This window comes from Moschus berezovskii, chromosome 10 (assembly GCF_049115385.1).
Source record: "Moschus berezovskii isolate FMDL1 chromosome 10, NW_MosBer_1.0, whole genome shotgun sequence".
NCBI lineage: Eukaryota > Metazoa > Chordata > Mammalia > Artiodactyla > Moschidae > Moschus > Moschus berezovskii.
Window position 1 is genome coordinate 97833263 of NC_142469.1, and position 18231 is coordinate 97851493.

The 18231-nt window shown below is 38.6% G+C and overlaps 1 protein-coding gene across 1 annotated transcript in view; it reads left to right on the forward strand.

The window, feature by feature from the left end:
• The first annotated feature begins 5163 nt into the window (after positions 1-5163).
• OPRM1 (opioid receptor mu 1) overlaps positions 5164-18231 on the forward strand; it is a 43935-nt gene continuing 30867 nt past the window's right edge. The window contains exon 1 of the mRNA XM_055432846.2: positions 5164-5631. Coding sequence (XP_055288821.2) covers positions 5339-5631 — 293 coding nt within the window. The 5' untranslated portion in view covers positions 5164-5338. The remainder of the gene's footprint in view (positions 5632-18231) is intronic.

Consider the following 18231-nt stretch of genomic DNA (forward strand, 5'->3'; position numbering starts at 1 on the left):
AAGGGAAAATATTAACTAACGTGTTAATATTCTTAATATGTAAAGAGCTCCTAAAACAAAGAAGTAAAAGGACTAATGGTCCCATTTTTTTCGTGAATAGAAAACTGAACAGAGAACCCAAAGAAAACTAAAGGCAAATGTTCCAACTCTAAGGAAAGATGTTCAATCTCATTGAGAAGAGATATAAAAAATTCAAACTACACTGGTATACTGTTTCTCCTCTACTATACTGACAAAAATCACAAAAGTTAAAACCATGTTCTGTTGTTAAATCAATGAAGAATCGGGCACCCTTCTGTATTCCTATTAGAGCTAAAAAAATTCCCAAAAAGAGAAGTTCAATAATATCTAGCAAAATAGCATACATTTACCTTTGACCCAGCAATAACTGCAGGAATCTATTTAAGACACACTGGCAAAAAATTTGAAAACCTCAGGAATATTAAAACTCAATGGACTTAATGGACTCAAATGTTCAGCTTTATATATAAAACTGTTTATAATTTTAAAAATGTAAGGAAAGAAAATCTTTTTAAATTTATGGGGAAAACATTTTTTAAATGAGTGTCTCTAAGTCAGGGAGGAAGAGAAAGGGGTTGTGGGTAGAAAGTAGTTAAACTTCTGTAGAAAGCACATGATTTTGTATACTTCACTTTAAAAATTTAAATTGTTGATAATACATATTTTAATGTTTTAGAACTGAACTGAAAGAATTTATACAGAAATTCATTTTCAGGTCTGTAGATTTGAACTCAACTTTTGTAACAGAACATTAAATTCTATTCTGCAGTCAATCATACCTAACAGATAATCAGGCAAGCATAAAAGCAAACTACATGTGGAGGGTACTGTCACTGTGAGAGGTTCTCCACTGTACAGCAGAGAGTCTGGTGGAGAGTCTCTCAGCTGGAAATCAGGTTGCCAGATAAAATTTTTAAAATATCTTAGAAATAAAAGCCTCAGTGGTTAATAACTATATGAGAAAATAAAATTATTGCTGGAGTCTGTTCTCTTAGCGGCCATGATCTCAAGATTCAAATAGAATTGAAATTCCTTCATATTTTAAGAAAGATATTTAGGCTTATGAATCACTTAAACTAGATGCTAGGATGAATGGAAAGAGTCCATTGAGTTGGACTCACAGACACCCATCTTCAGTCTCTTAAAAGAATCAGATTCTTTATGGTTAATTCTATGATATTAAATATTACATAATAATTTCAATAACTCTTCTTGCCGATCTCCAAGCCACATATAACAAAGTCTAAAAAGCCAAAAGGCAAAGGACAAATTCATATACAAGCAGTTCTGCAAAAAAACCCTTTGGAGTTGATTCTTTTATGTGTATATATATATGGGATTCCCTGCTGGCTCAGACGGTAAAGAGTCTGCCTACAAGGCAGGAGACATGAGTTCAATCCACGGGTCAGGAAGGTCCTGTGGAGAAGAGAATGGTTATCCACTACAGTTTTCTTGCCTGGAGAATTCCGTGCACAGAGGAGACTGACAGACTACAGTCCATGGGGTCACAAAGAGCTGGACACAACTGAGCAACATATATGTGTGTGTATATATAATTTACCAGGGGAGGAAATCCAGTATCAGGAAGCATGAGTAACTTTACTAAGTTTCTAAGTAAGTAATAAAGTCACTTTCTTAACTAAGGAAGTAAATAGCAGACCCTAGATTTTGAGCTGTTTTCTGATTTATCCCAGATGTCACTATCTCAGAGGTCTCTCTCAGGTTATCAAGTTAAGGTAGCTGTGAAATTTTTATTTGTTTTGTTTTTGCCATGCAAGTAAGGATATCTGTTCCATTTCTCTGGATGTTTATGCATCAAAACAGAGATCAAGAATAATATTACAATAAAATGCATTTAGAATATCATTAGTTTTGATACTAAATAACAAAAAAATCTGTAAACAAATACATAAAATGTTCTTCTAATGTAACTTTGAATGTCCTTTTTCACTTAAACTTCAAACCACTGTAATAGCTTCATGTGTAGAATTTACATCTGTATTTCTCATGAATAGTTCTTAATCGTGTGTTTCATTAACAACCATGCTCCAAAAAAATCAGGATCAAGATATTCAAATAAATGTGGGATGATGGTAATTATATTAATAACTAAAGTGAAAGTCGCTCAGTCATGTCCACCTCTTTGTGATCCCATGAATTATACAGCCCATGGAATTCTCCAGGCCAGAATGCTGGAGGGGGTAGCCTTTCCCTTCACCAAGGCAGGGGTAGCCTTTCCCTTCTCCAAGGCATCTTCCCAACACAGGGATCGAACTCAGTTCTCCCACATTGCAAATGGATTCTTTACCAGATGAGCCACAATAGAAGCCTAAGAATACTGGAGTAGGTAGCTTATTCCTTCTCCAGGGGATCTTCCAGACCCAGGGAAAAAAACAGAGTCTCCTGCATTGCAGGCGGATTCTTTACCAACAGAGCTGTCAGGGAAGCCAATGAATAACTAAAACTAATACATATTTGAAATTCAAAGAAGAAGGGAAACATTTAATATTTGCCTATGATCTAACCTAGCTATTACTGAATGTGTTGCTTCGAAGCAAATATTTTTATGAAAAAATGTATGATATTAATTTTATAGCAATGGTGAATCTTGACTGATATGATACATTTTTCTTTCTTTAAATAGAAAATGTAGGCTAAGAAGAAATATTAACAAAATGATAAATATTCCTCATATACAAAAAACATGTGTGTACATATATATATATATATGTATGTATGTATGTATGTATGTCTTTTGCACACAGACAAAGCAAAAGAGAGACATTCTACTATGCAGTGATTGAGTGTGTCTTGAGGAACCTATATATAGCTGGGAGAGTAAATAAGGTATACAAAATAGGAAGCATGCATAAAAAAGATGATAGAATCATCACTTTAAAGGATCTTGCTGGATTTGAATTATGAACTAGCTCTAATTAAATGTAATTTTAAAATAAAACAATTTACAGTGTTGTACTTTGATCCTTCTAGAACTTATACAACAGGAAAAACATGATTTACCAAGGATAAGAGGTAAGCTTCTGTGGTCAAAAATAATCATATCTATCTTTTTAAATTCTAACACCTGGTCCAAAGTAGATCATTAAATATTTGTTGAACTAACTTGGATCATGTTTAAGAAATTTTGCCTCTACTAGACATAGAAGGAGATGAGAGTAATGTAACTTCAAAAATAAAAAGCGAGTGGAGCTCCAAAACCTGTGACGGTAGAAAAAGGAAGTTTATAATATTGTTCAGTGTTTATTGGTGAGGCTATCCTTAGAACACTGTTTTAAGAGCAGATCTACAAACTATAACATGACTAGAAAAGAGGCCAATTTCCTGAATGAACTCAAAGCTACGTCTTTTAAGACCCAGTCTAAGGAAGCTAAAGTTTAATTTGCAGAAGAGACTACTCAGTTATTTTCAAATATACGAAGTATAATCACAATGACTTATTTATTAAATCACTCAATTGCATTTTGTATTCCATTTAATCCTGGTAAAAGTCATATGAGGTATTATCCATTTTTTTCCACTGATGAAAATGCTGTCACTCAGGTAAAGTAACGTATCCAAATTCCTACAGCTAAAAAGTTTAAGTTACAAATCTAAGGTTCACAAAATGATCTGGGTTTAAGGCAAGGGCTTATTATACTGTGCTTATTTGTCTTTCACATAAGTAAGTTTAGACTGGTTCTGTGTGTCCTCAAGAGACTGAATAATGGCAGACAGATTTCAGCTGAATATGGGTGAATTAATATCCTAGTTCATAGAAGAATATATGGTGAAACATTTTTACTATTCTGTAGGAGATCTCTATAACATTTTATTGCTGAAATTATATTCTTCAACATAAAAAAATAAAAATAATACTGAACATTGACAAAATCATCTATAATTAGTGGAGTTTACCAGTGTTATGTTTTCAAGACAAATGATAAAAATAATATTGGAATTAAATGTTCTTTCCAAGCTCCTTACCTCACCCTGATCCCTGTTCACCAAGGATATAGCTTTATACAACCAACTGGGGATCTTTAATGATAGTAGTTAAAAGATACATATGCAGACAAATATACCCATGAATAGAAATGATAATTACTTCAGAATGTGTGTTAACATTACCAAAACACAAAACAAACAAAGCAAAATTTATTAATAAAGCAGAAGCATTTGTGGATTTAAAAGTGAATTATCAAATTTTAAAGCATATCAATAATCCTCAACCTTGTATGAGCCATTCCAGTTCCAGATGTCTATGTAATTTTTCCTGGAATGTCTACACTAGAATACACTGAAATAATGCAAATATTTTATTTTCACAATCTTCTACTGAGAAGTACATGTAGGAAGGCTGGAGATAAAACCAATAATTAATAACTCCAAACCTATGAGATTTATATATGGAATGTCACCCTTGTCTTTCTTTGACTTTTCTGGATGCCACAACTCCCTGTGCCTCTTTGTCAGCAAGCTAGAAATTAGATGCAAATAAAGCTTCTGCTCCAGGAGAAATAAGGGAATATGAAGTAAAGGGAATAGAGATCCTCTCTAAAAGTTTGTTTCTCAGCTCTTTTTCAGAGAAGGAATCACTGTTGTTTCAGGCAGGGTTGAAGGGTTGGAAATTCTCCTTTAGTAATGAGACACATGGTGACTTTTTCTGCAGACAGAAAAAGTCTGAGGCAAGGAGGGCTACAGAAGAGGATTCTCTGTACCCTGCACCAAATTATTGCTTAGGCAGCAGGGATCGAAGAACGCTGGGGTCTGGGATGTCAGTGTGGCGTCAGACCAGTGTCTTTTCTGTCATGGTACACTGAGAAAACGGTGCTGGAAAATGTGAGGTCAGCCCCCTTCCTTGACGCTTTACATCCGCCAAAAATTCTCCGTTTGTCTCACTCTCAACCCCTTCCCTCCAACTCCCTTCCTGGCTCTGCCTGTCCTTAAAGGTGTTTGCACAGAGGAGTGCCGAGTGGGGAAACCGAGTCGTTGGATCGCTTTGCGCAAAATCCACTTCTCTCTCCTCCCTCCGCTCCAGCCTCCGGATCCCGCACGGCCCTCCCGTCCTTCCCCGCCGGCGGTGTGGGGCTGGAGCCCTGTCTGTATACTTCTAAGGTGGGAGGGGGCTACAAGCAGAGGATAATGTCAGATGCTTAGCTCTCTCCTGCCTGACGCTCCTCTCTGGCTCCGCCGGGGTTGGTCGCTGTAAGAAATAACAGGAGCTGTGGCAGCGGCGAGACGAAGCGGCTCGCGCGTGGAACCCGAAAAGTCAGGGTGCTCGCTTACTCCCAACGTGGTCCCAGCCGGCGACAGCACCATGGACAGCGGCGCCGTCCCCAGGAACGCCAGCAACTGCACTGACCCCTTCACACACCCTTCAAGTTGCTCCCCAGCACCTAGTCCCAGCTCCTGGGTCAACTTCTCCCACTTAGAAGGCAACCTGTCCGACCCATGCGGTCCGAACCGCACTGAGCTGGGCGGGAGCGACAGCCTGTGCCCTTCGGCCGGCAGCCCTTCCATGATCACGGCCATCATCATCATGGCCCTCTACTCCATCGTGTGCGTGGTGGGGCTCTTCGGAAACTTCCTGGTCATGTATGTGATTGTCAGGTAAGGAAGGCCACGGGGCTCCGGATTTAGAGGCAAAAAGGGTGTTGGGGGTGGGGGGGATGGGGAAAAAGGAGGTAAAACGGGAGAGTTTAGAGGCGAAAGTAGACAGAGTGGTTGCTGCTTGAGTACAAAAGCCTACTTTTCTATTCTTCCCTCCGTTAATAAAGAAAGAATCCAAAAATTCAGAAACAGGGAAGTTGCTTTGGTAAAAGCTATAAAGCTATGGCAAAAACAAACAAACAAAAACAAAAACAAACCCTCTGTCTTACAGCTTGCTTATACTGAGCCAAAAGGGCTCTGGGCTCTTAACCACAGTGCCCCATAGTCCCTTCCAAAGGAACTGTGGAAACAATAATTTATGGGAAATAGAAGAGAAAGTCTAGTTATTTTATCCTTAATTGGAGGGAGAAGGGGCAGATTTCCTTCTCTAGTCTTTTCAGAGATGAACCTTGGCAACTTTCCTGCTCCTGCTGATTCCAGTGTATTTGCTGCACCACTTCTGCACCCTCCTCTTCTTCACTCATAGAGGAAGTTTTTCTGGTGTCTTTCCACAGTAAATGCTGCTGTTTTGCTGTAACGTGACAGCTGTGTTACCTAGACCAGTTTGCAGTTGGCAGCTACAGATCTGCTAGAGGAGTCACAAACTAAATCAGGAATAGGTTAGGTGGTTCGGAACTGCAGGACTGTTTCTCAATACCCCCAAAAGTTGAAACAAGTTAGAAGTGACCAAAAGCAGCATAATTCTGGATGATAAACTATTACATAGGAAGTTGTAATGGTTGCTCTAGAGAAATTAAAAAGTGTCTCCATCCAATGAAATTATTTTCAGAAGAGTTTGTGGCCCAGTTTCTATTTGTCCAGATGTTCCAGGTTTATTTGGCAAAAAGTATACAAGTTCAATATTAGCTGAGATTGATGTAGAGTGTGTTAGTGTTGATGTGCCTATTCAAATCTTCCATGCTAATATGGAATGCTATATTTTAACTTTTGAGAAGTGTGTAATTATTTCAACACTTTAAAATGGCTCCTGATTTAGGATTTTCTTCCTACTAGGGGTTCTGTGGCACTTCCTTGTTTAGCTGCAATATTGGCTTCATCTATTCAGCAAGTTTTGCAGGTTTCACTGGAGCTCTTAAATCATTTAACAATCATTTTCTCCATTATGCTTTATCAAGGTGGTGCAAGTTATTTGTAATTGATTTTTTTCTGCTTTTTATGTCCGATTTCTTTACTTCATGATTGTTAAAGGGTAAAACTAATTTTCTTGTCTTCTGATGAAGGATCATATGAGTAGTCTCTCTGAGTAAAGAGCACCATCTATTGCAACAAAAGCAAACAACAGAAGGAAAGACGCAGGAAGAGAATCAACGGGAGGATTTAGGTTTAAAACATTTACTTTATGCAATTCAATACAAAGCTTCCTCTCAAATGTGAAAGCTGTCTTAGTTTGCATTTATGATAATAAAAATAGCAACTAAATTGCTGCCCATGAAGGGAAAATTTATCCTTTCTCCTAAGAAAATTCATTGACTCATAAGCTTATAGGGACAGAAGGGAACCTAGAGGTTTTCTAGGCTAGGTGAGTAAAATGTGGCACAGAAAATATAAATTATTTCTCCAAGGACAGATAAGTTCATTAGTTCAATACCATGGAATTACTCTTAGCCAATGTAATTTTCTGTTTATTAGAGTGGCTCATGATTTGAGTTAATTCAACTACAACATTGACAGAGTAGGTTAGATAATAATGTGGAAATAATAAATTAATCCAAATTTATGTCTGCAATCCTGGAGAATGAAGGATGAAAAGAAATTATAAAACTATCTTGAAATTCTGTCATGTAAAACATAATCATTTATGCTTTTATTGCTTCTCTTGGTATTTTCCTTCCTCATTTTTCTCCTCTCTGGTTTATGCTTTTCTATAAAGCAGAGAGCCAATAGAGCAACAACTGGCTGTGGAATAAACAGATTTGCTTTATTCTAGTGCTGAAGATATTACTAGTTGGGTGATTTTGTTTTAAAGGTACTACCTCTGAACTTCTGATGACTTGGAAAAGGATGGTGACCTTGTCTCTTAATGAGAATATGATATTATGCTTTATTTTTCTGTGCTTAAAGTTCCAACCAGAATACAGTACTGTTTGAAAAGTCACCTCAAACACCCACCTGTGCAAGTGAGGTGTTTAATTCCAAGGTCAGGTAATCCTCTGGGAATATGACTGTGAAACAGATAAATAGTTCAGTGAACAATGAAGTAATGAGAAAAGCCTCTGGGGAGTGAAGGAACTATATCTAGTTAGCTGAGAATATTTAACTAGACTATCTCCACGCTATGGTTGTTTCACTACAAAGTGATCAGTTCACAGATATTATTGCCTCTGTTAAAAAGATGAATATAATGCTGTATCTATTGAAGTACTGAGATAAAATGCTTACTTCCTGCTATTATTCAAGATTCAACAAATACTTTTGAACTCCAGTATTCTTACCTGGAGAATCCCATGGAGGGAGGAGCCTGGTAGGCTACAATCCATGGGGTCGCAAAGAGTTGGACACAACTGAGCTACTTCACATAACAAAACATTCACATAGGGTTTTCTAACCAGATCAACATAACATTTATTAGAATGTCTTAATACATTGGCTAAACCATGAGGCTCCAATGACAATGGCAGCAAAATAACAACAAAAATATCAGCAAAAATAACAACAAAGATACTATGGATGCCTTAATTATTTTCTATCCTGTGTCTTCACTTTATCATCATCATACTTGCACCAGCAACATTATTAAATAATATAACTTAACTATCATTCTTATAGTGTTGTTCTAAGAAACATGAGGGAGAAAAAGAGATACTGTCATATATCTAAAGTTTTAAAATCCAGATATTAGATGACAGAATGTTCTAACTGTTCATTATCTGAAAGGCTTTATGGTCTTAAAGAAAAAAATTACTTGTGGGATAACTATATTATAAAATTTACCACAAATATTCTGGGAAAGTTTGGTGATAAAATATTACAAAATATGGCAATCACTTTTTTCTTTTTTAAATAGAAAAGCATAGCTTTATTGTTTTGCCAGGCAAAGAGGGACAGAGTGGGCTTCTGCCTCAGAAACTATGTGGACCCACATAGGAGGATTTGATGAGAGTTTTATAGCAACAGTTCAAAGGTCGGATTGTTGATAAGATTAGGGTGTGTACAGGGCCTGTACTCCTTGAATGTGGTCTCGTGGTCTCCTGGTATTCATCTCTGGTTCCTTAAATCTGTGATCAGGAGATATTCTCTTGTGTGAAGAATGCTGACATTTTCCACTTGTTGGGGTTTTTTAATTTCTTTTTTTTAATTTAAGCTTTTTATTTTCTATTGGGTTATTGTTGATTTCCCCTTTCATACTTGTTAGCATTAGTCTTACATATTGTGGTGCTCCTATGTTGGGTGCATATATATTTATAATTGTTATATCTTCTTCTTGGATTGAGCCTTTGATCATTATGTAATGTCCTTCATTGTCTCTTTTCACAGCCTTTGTCTTAAAGTCTATTTTATCTGATATGAGTATTGCTACTCCTGCTTTCTTTGGATCTCTATTTGCGTGGAATATCTTTTTCCAGCCCTTCATTTTCAGTCTGTATGTGTCCCTCGTTTTGAGGTGGGTCTCTTGTAGACAACATATTTAGGGGTCTTGTTTTTGTATCCATTCAGCCAGCCTTTGTCTTTTGGTTGGGGCGTTCAACCCATTTACATTTAAGGTGATTATTGATAAGTATGATCCTGTTGCCATTTACTTTATTGTTTTGGGTTCGAGTTTATACACTCATTCTGTGTTTCCTGTCTAGAGAAGGTCTTTAGCATTTGTTGGAGAGCTGGTTTGGTGATGCTTAATTCTTTCAGCTTTTGCCTGTCTGCAAAGCTTTTGATTTCCCCTTCATATTTGAATGAGATCCTTGCTGGGTACAGTAATCTGGGCTGTAGGTTATTTTCTTTCATCACTTTAATTATGCCCTGCCATTCCCTCCTGGCCTGAGAGTTTCTATTGAAAGGTCAGCTGTTATCCTTATGGGGATCCCCTTGTGTGTTATTTGTTGCTTTTCTCTTGCTGCTTTTAATATTTGTTCTTTGTGTTTGATCTTTGTTAATTTGATTAATATGTGTCTTGGGGTATTTTGCCTTGGGTTTATCCTGTTTGGGACTCTCTTGGATTCTTGGACTTGGGTGATTATTTCCTTCCCCATTTTAGGGAAATTTTCAACTATTATCTCCTCAAGTATTTTCTCATGGTCTTTCTTCTTGTCTTCTTCTTCTGGGACTCCTGTGATTTGGATGTTGGGGCATTTAAAATTGTCCCAGAGGTTTCTGAGATTGTCCTCATTTCTTTTAATTTGTTTTTCTTTTTTCCTCTCTGCTTCATTTATTACTACCATTCTATCTTCTAACTCACTTATTCTATCTTCTGCCTCCGTTATTCTACTGTTGGTTTCCTCCAGAGTGTTTTTGATCTCATCTATTGCATTATTCATTTTCTATTCATTCATATTTTCTATTGGGATATAGCTGATTAATAATGTTGTGATAGGTGAACAGTGAAGGGATTCAGCCCATACAAATACATGTATCCTTTCTTCCCTAAATTCCTCTCAATTCCAGGCTGAATGTGGCCATCATTTAAAATGAAATCAGTTCAGTTCAGTCGCTCAGTCGTGTCCGACTCTTTGCGACCCCATGAATCGCAGCACGCCAGGCCTCCCTGTCCATCACCACTCCCGGAGTTCACTCAAATTCATGTCCATCGAGTTGGTGATGCCATCCAACCATCTCATTCTCTGTCGTCCCCTCTCCTCCTGCCCCCAATCCCTCCAGGCATCAGGGTCTTTGCCAATGAGTCAGCTCTTCGCATGAGGTGGCCAAAGTATTGGAGTTTCAGCTTTAGCATCAGTCCTTCCAATGAACACCCAAGACTGATCGCCTTTAGAATGGACTGGTTGGATCTCCTTGCAGTCCAAGGGACTCTCAAGAGTCTTCTCCAACACCACAACTCAAAAACATCAATTCTTCAATGCTCAGCTTTCTTCACAGTCCAACTCTCACATCCATATATGACCACTGAAAAAACCATAGCCTTGACTAGATAGACCTTTGTTGGCAAAGCAATATCTCTGCTTTTTAATATGCTGTCTAGGTTGGTCATAACTTTCCTTCCAAGGAGTAAGCCTCTTTTAATTTCACAGCTGCAGTCACCATCTGCAGTGATTTTGGAGCCCAAAAAATAAAATCTGACAATGTTTCCACTGTTTCTCCATCTATTTCCCATGAAGTGATGGGACCAGATGCCATGATCTGTTTCCTGAATGTTGATCTTCAAGCCAACTTTTTCACTCTCCTCTTTCACTTTCATCAAGAGGTTTTTTCGTTCCTCTTCACTTTCTGTCATAAGGGTGGTGTCATCTGCATATCTGAGGTTATTGATATTTCTCCCGGAAATCTTGATTACAGCTTGTGCTTCTTCCAGTCCAGAGTTTCTCATGAGGTACTCTGCATATAAGTTAAATAAGCAGGGTGACAATATACAGCCTTGACATACTCCTTTTCCTATCAGGAACCAGTCTCTTATTCCATGTCCAGTTCTAACTGTTGCTTCCTGACCTACATACAGGTTTCTCAAGAGGCAAGTCAGATGGTCTGGTATTCCCCTCTGTATCAGAATTTTCCACAGTTTGTTGTGATCCACACCGTCAAAGACTTCGGCATAGACAATGAAGCAGAAATAGATGTTTTTCTGGGATTCTCTTGCTTTTTCCATGATCTAGCGGATGTTGGTAGATTGACCTCTGGTTCCTCTCCCTTTCCTAAAGCCAGTTTGAACATCTGGAAGTTCAAGGTTCACATATTGCTGAAGCCTGGCTTGGAGAATTTTGAGCATAACTTTACTAGCATGTGAGATGAGTGCAATTGTGCGGTAGTTTGAGCATTCTTTGGCATTGCCTTTCTTTGGGATTGGAATGAAAACTGACCTTTTCCAGTAATGTGGCCACTGCAAATTTTCCAAATTTTCTGGCATATTGAGTGCAGCACTTTCACAGCATCATCCTTCAGGATTTGAGATAGCTCAACTGGAATTCATTCCATCACCTCCACTAGCTTTGTTCATAGTGATGCTCCCTAAGGCCCACTTGACTTCACATTCCAGGATGTCTGGCTCTAGGTCAGTGATCACACCATCTTGATTATCTGGGTCGTGAAGATCTTTTTTGTACAGTTCTTCTGTGTATTCTTGCCACCTCTTCTTAATATCTTCTGCTTCTGTTAGGTCCATCCCATTTCTGTCCTTTATTGAGCCCATCTTTGCATGAAATATTCCCTTGGTATCTTTGATTTTCTTGACGAGATCTCTAGTCTCTCCCATTCTATTGTTTTCCTCTATTTCTTTGCACGATCACTGAGGAAGGCTTTCTTATCTCTCCTTGCTATTCATTGAACTCTGCATTCAAATGGGTATATCTTTCTTTTTCTCCTTTGATTTTTGCTTCTCTTCTTTTCTCAGCTATTTGTAAGGCATCCCCAGACAGCCATTTTGCTTTTTTGCATTTCTTTTCCATGGGGATGGTCTTGATCCCTGTCTTCTGTACAATGTCACAAACCTCTTTCCTAGTTCATCAGGCACTCTATCTATCATATCTAGTCCCATAAATCTATTTCTCACTTCCACTGTATAATCATAAGGGATTTGATTTAGGTCATACTTGAATGGTCTAGTGGTTTTCCCTACTTTCTTCAATTTAAGTCTGAATTTGGCAATAAGGAGTTTGTGATCTGAGCCACAGTCAGCTAGCAGTCTTGTTTTTGCTGACTGTATAGAGCTTCTCCATCTTTGGTTGCAAAGAATATAATCAATCTGATTTCAGTGTTGACCATCTGGTGATGTCCATGTGTAGAGTCTTCTCTTGTATTATTGGAAGAGAGTGTTTGCTATGACCAGTGCATTCTCTTGGCAAAACTCTATTAGCCTTTGCCCTGCTTCATTCCGTGCTCCAAGGCCAAATTTGCCTGTTACTCCAGGTGTTTCTTGACTTCCTACTTTTGCATTCCAGTCCCCTATAATGAAAAGGACATCTTTTTTGGGTGTTAGTTCTAAAAGGTCTTGTAGATCTTCATAGAACTGTTGAACTTCAGCTTCTTCAGCATTACTGGTTGGGGCATAGGCTTGGATTATCATGATATTGAAAGGTTTGCCTTGGAAGCAAACAGAGATCATTCTGTCATTTTTGAGATTGCATCCAAGTACTGCATTTCGGACTCTTTTGTTGACCATGATGGCTACTCCATTTCTTCTAAGGGATTCCTGCCCACAGTAGTCGGAGAAGGCAATGGCAAGCCACTCCAGTACTATTGCCTAGAAAATCCCATGGATGGAGGAGCCTGGTTGGCTGTAGTCCGTGGGGTCTCTAAGGGTCGGACACGACTGAGCGACTTCACTTTCACTTTTCACTTTCACACATTGGAGAAGGAAATGGCAACCCACTCCAGTGTTCTTGCCTGGAGAATCCCAGGGACAGGGGAGCCTGGTGGGCTTCCGTCTATGGGGTCACACAGAGTCGGACACGACTGAAGTGACTTAGCAGCAGCAGCAGCAGCCCACAGTAGTAGATATAATGGTCATCTGAATTAAATTCATCCATTCCAGTCCATTATAGTTCACTGATTCCTAGAATGTTGACGTTCACTCTTGACATCTCCTGTTTGACCACCTCCAATTTGCCTTGATTCATGGACCTGACATTCCAGGTTCCTATGAGATATTTCTCTTTACAGCATCGGACCTTGCTTCTATCACCAGTCACATCCACAACTGGGTATTGTTTTTACTTTGGCTCCATCCCTTCATTCTTTCTGGATTTATTTCTCCACTGATCTCTAGTAGCATACTGGGCACCTACTGAACCGGGGAGTGCCTCTTTCAGTATCCTATCATTTTGCCTTTTCATACTGTTAATGAGGTTCTCAAGGCAAGAATACTGAAGTGGTTTGCCATTCCCTTCTCCAGTGGACCACATTAAAATGAGGTAGTAGTATATTTTTGTCAAGAATATTTTAAAGAAAAAAGTCAGTCAGAATAATGCACAGTTTTGTACAGATCACAAGGCACATTGGAAGATCTGGTCCACGTTGTGACCATTGCAAGCTTTGTGCTGGCTTTTCCTCCTTTTCTGTTTCATTTTTCTTCTTTCCCACCTTTGTTGTTCTTTGTTCAGTCACTAAGTCGTGTCTAATTCTTTGCAATCCCATGGACTTCATCATGCCAGGCTTTCCTGTCTTTCACTATCTCCTGGGGGTTATTCAAAGTCATGTCCATTGAATAGGTGATGCCATCCAACCTCTGTCACCCTCTTCCTCTTCTGCCCTCAATCCTTCCCAGCATCAGGGTCTATTCCAATGAGTTGGCTCTCCACATCAGGTGGCCAAAGTATTGGAGCTTCAGCATCAATCATTCCAATGAATATTCAGAGTTGATTTCCTTTAGGATTGACTGCTTTGATCTCCTTGTGGTCCAAGGGACTCTCAAGAGTCTTCTCCAGCACCACAGTTTGAAAGCATCAGCTCTTCAGTGCTCAGCCTTCCTCCCACCTAGGTTCCCTGAAATCCCTTTCCAAAATGGTTTACCTTCACCCAAGCTCTTGTTTCAGGCACTGCAAAGCTCATCATTTCTGTTATTTTATAACTGGCTACTATGTAAATTCAGATTAATAAATAGAGCTTTACAGGCTCATTGAGTGTAGGTTGTTGTTAACAATTAAAAATTCTTAAGAAAACTTCTGCATAGCCCCGGTCACAACTATCATGACTGTTTATCAACCAAGCTTTTCCTTTTGCCTTTTTTCTGCCTGGGGATTCAGGAAAGGTTTTAGCACATTTTTCTTAATGGATAGGGAGTAGGCAACAGCCATGGATAGTATGTGGTATACTTCTTGAGGTCAGGGCATTGGTAGCAGTAGGATCCCTGATATGTAAAGAAGGTGATGGCTCTCTGAAGAGACAAACTACCATCTCTTTCTGCACTGATCCCTTGTTGTGTAATAACTGTAAGACTACTCATAACAGGTAAGCTCAAGCAAATGTCAGGGTCCTTGAAAGTGAACTGAGACAACAGACAGAAGAAGCATCATATACAAGAAACATCATTTAATGAGCTTTTCACAGCAACTCCTTCCTTTACCCATCTATTCTTGCTTCAGGCCACCTTATTTCCTTCCCCACCAGTACCTCAGTCTAAGAGTCCTTGAACCAAGAAATAAATCCAGAGTGGAAGAGCAGCATAAAAGAAAAGTGCCAATAATGGTTCAACTTCAAACTCTTCGGTGCATAATAGTCCTATTCTGTAAAATGAGTACTTAGACTAACATCTAGTCTAGTTGGTAACTTGTAGTACTAACATTTTTTATGGTAACTTTAAGGACTGTTTCTCCATAGCTTTTCCACCTCTACTACCTAGAGATTAAAAAAAACTGGTAATCTACAACATAACAATTTCACATTCCATCTCACTTCCTTGGATTCTAAATGAGCTCAAATGGATTCTGTTAGAGAAAGAAAGTGCTGAGCTGCGAGCTGTTGTAGTGGTCAATTAAGACAATGAACAACACTGAAAGTCACCTTTCTTCACTACTGGGAGGGAATAAGCAAAAGGTTAAACAGGAAAGGTGCCATCCTCAGTATTCCATTTTCCCCACAGAAAGGCACCAGGTCGCGTGTATGAGCACAGATGTGGAGAAGGGGAAAAGCGGAGGTCATCATCTCACTGCACAAGGAGCCCCAAACCATAGGATACTTCCGTTTTATGGACCTAGGGGCCAGGCCTAACAAGAAAGGATGGGGTAAAAGTGGGAAAGCACAGAGTAAGAATTTCTTAAAAGACCCCTGATGTGAAGGTCTTCAGAGAGATGCCTGGGAAGAGTCTCACCAAAAGCACCAAGGGCTCCCCAACCTCAAGAATTATGCTGAATCTATCCATGGCTGTTGCCTACTCCCTATCCATTAAGCAAAGTGTCTTAAAGCCCTTTCTGGAGGTGTCCAAATGGAGGTTGTTGGGCTAAGGATGCATATACACCCAAGAGCATGGTCAGTAAAGGTGGGGGAGGGGCACAAGTCCTTGCCCACAACTCCCTGGAGACTGTATACTAAGTAGTGGTAGGAAGGATGTTTTCCCTCATGAAGCCTGCCAGGTAGAGCCTTTGTGAATGCCTGTTGTTGAGTCTCAAAGATCACACAGAAGATTCTGATCTGGACCCAGACTTCTCAGATTCAGCTTAAATTCTAATCTCTATCTCTTTTTCATTTTCTCTTTAATTCATTCAGAAGTTATTTTAATATTGCCTTCAGGAATTAATCACCTTCTGGATGTTGCATTGTAAAACTTATCAGAGATCCTACCAAGTCTAACCAAGTAAATCTTTGTAAGCCAATGGGGAGGGTAGGTAAGGCTTTTCATAGGATGAAACATGCAATGGAGTATATGAAATAAGAAAGAGATCATTCTATTCTGGACATCAGTTTCTGTCCAGGCAAGAATATTTCCAAGTGCAGTTTGCTTTTGCAATTAAATAATGTATTAATTTATCAGTTGGATGTAAGTAGGTGTCCTGAAGTGATTAAAATAGTAATCATTAAGATGTACTAACAAGTATTAGTATAATTTAATGTTGAATAAATTAAACCAAGCTGATCCACTGACTGTTTTCAAAATTGCTACATATTAATTTCTTTTATACCTTTTCTTTACTTTTTCTATTTTCCCTCATGACCTCAATACTTCTTTCTTCTATCAAAATTCTTCAAGTCCCATCTTAAATCCATTCCACTTTGAAGTCTCCTCAAAGTATTCTTACCACCAATTTCCCTGAAGTGTAATCCATAATAAATGCTACTATTGTGAAAAATCTGTGTATTTTCTCATAAGTTTATTAAAATAACTGTTGCTAATCCTTGAAAACTTGCTCTATAGTTGTAGATCTCTCTGTGTTAGCCAAAAAGTTCAACATTTCAGACTTTAATAACAAGACCATATATATTTAAAATACTCTGTAATCCAAAGTTTTCAGCAAGCAGATATACCTCAGATTATTCAAATGTAAAGCTTAATTCAGACAATTCCCTCAATTCATTGCCTTGTTCATGCATATTTAGCCTTTATGACTTGAGCTATGAAAACTTATCTGTACCAATGGATTGATATCAACAAATAATAAATTCAAAGAAACACATATATATCTACACACAAGCCTACAAACTTTGAATGGGAAATAGATTGTTAGTCTTATAATTTACCTACAGAAAGTAAAATTTTAAAGAGTGAAAAAATTAAAAGTTACTATAATCAATTCTCATTTTTCATGGTAGTTTTTTTTTTTTTCCTATGAATTCACTTTACCTACTGAATTAGAGAAGCCTGAAGCTTTGCTTCTACGGGAAACATAGGGGGAGGATCTTGTGAGTGAACAGTTACATTTTCATCAACTAATCAATACATAATGTTCTGTTATGTGTGTTCCTGTTAAATGGCATCTTATTTAATATGTATTGTTGACTCATGGGCTTTGAACTCATGACCAACACCTCTATAACATCTGCATGAAACTTATCTAAGATGTCTACTCTCTCTGTTAGGCACCTCACAGTCCTCTTGTGTTTAGGACACTACATAGCACTTCAACACTACATCTGGGGCCATTTTTTAAATTTTTTATTTTATATTCGAGTATAGTTGATTAACAATGATATGCTACGTTCATGTGTACAGCCAAGTGATTTAGTTATACATATACTTATACCTGGACTTCCCTGGTGCCTCAGATGGTAAAGAATCCACCTGCAACACAGGAGACCTGGATTCAATCCCTGGGTTGGGAGGATCCCCTGGAGGAAGGCATGGAAACCCACTCCAGTATTCTTGCCTGGAGAATCCCCATGGACAGAGGAGCCTGGCAGACTATAGTCCATAGGGATGCAAAGAGTTGGACACAACTGAGCAACCAAGTACAGCAAACACATACCTATATCTGGGGCTTCCCAGGTGGCTCTAGCAGTAAAGAACTAGCCTCCTGATGAAGGAGACATAGAGATGAGAGTTCGATCCTTAGGTTGGGAAGATCCCATGGAGTAAGGTATGATGATCCACTCCAGTATTCTTGCCTGGAGAATGCCATAGACAGAGGAGTCTGGTGGGCTATAGTCCATGGGGTCGCACAGAGCCAGACACAACTGAAGCAACTTACACAGCACACTTACCTATATCTATTCTTTTTTCAGTTTCTTTTCCATATAGGTAATCCGGAATATTGAGTTGAGTTCCCTATATTATACAGTAGGCCCTTGTTCCTTGTTTTCTATATAGTGTACTTGATATTTATATTCAACAAAGTTCGGAGAAATTTTTAAGCCACGAAATTCTTACCCCAGTTTTCAATAGAAAGCTAAACTGCCTATAATTTAATGGCTCCAGATGTGTGCACTAGCCTGGTGCCTCCACTCTGAGAAGGGTGAGAATGCACCAGTGAAGTAGGGAGACTCTGGAACTAAAATAATTTTATACCAAGCTGT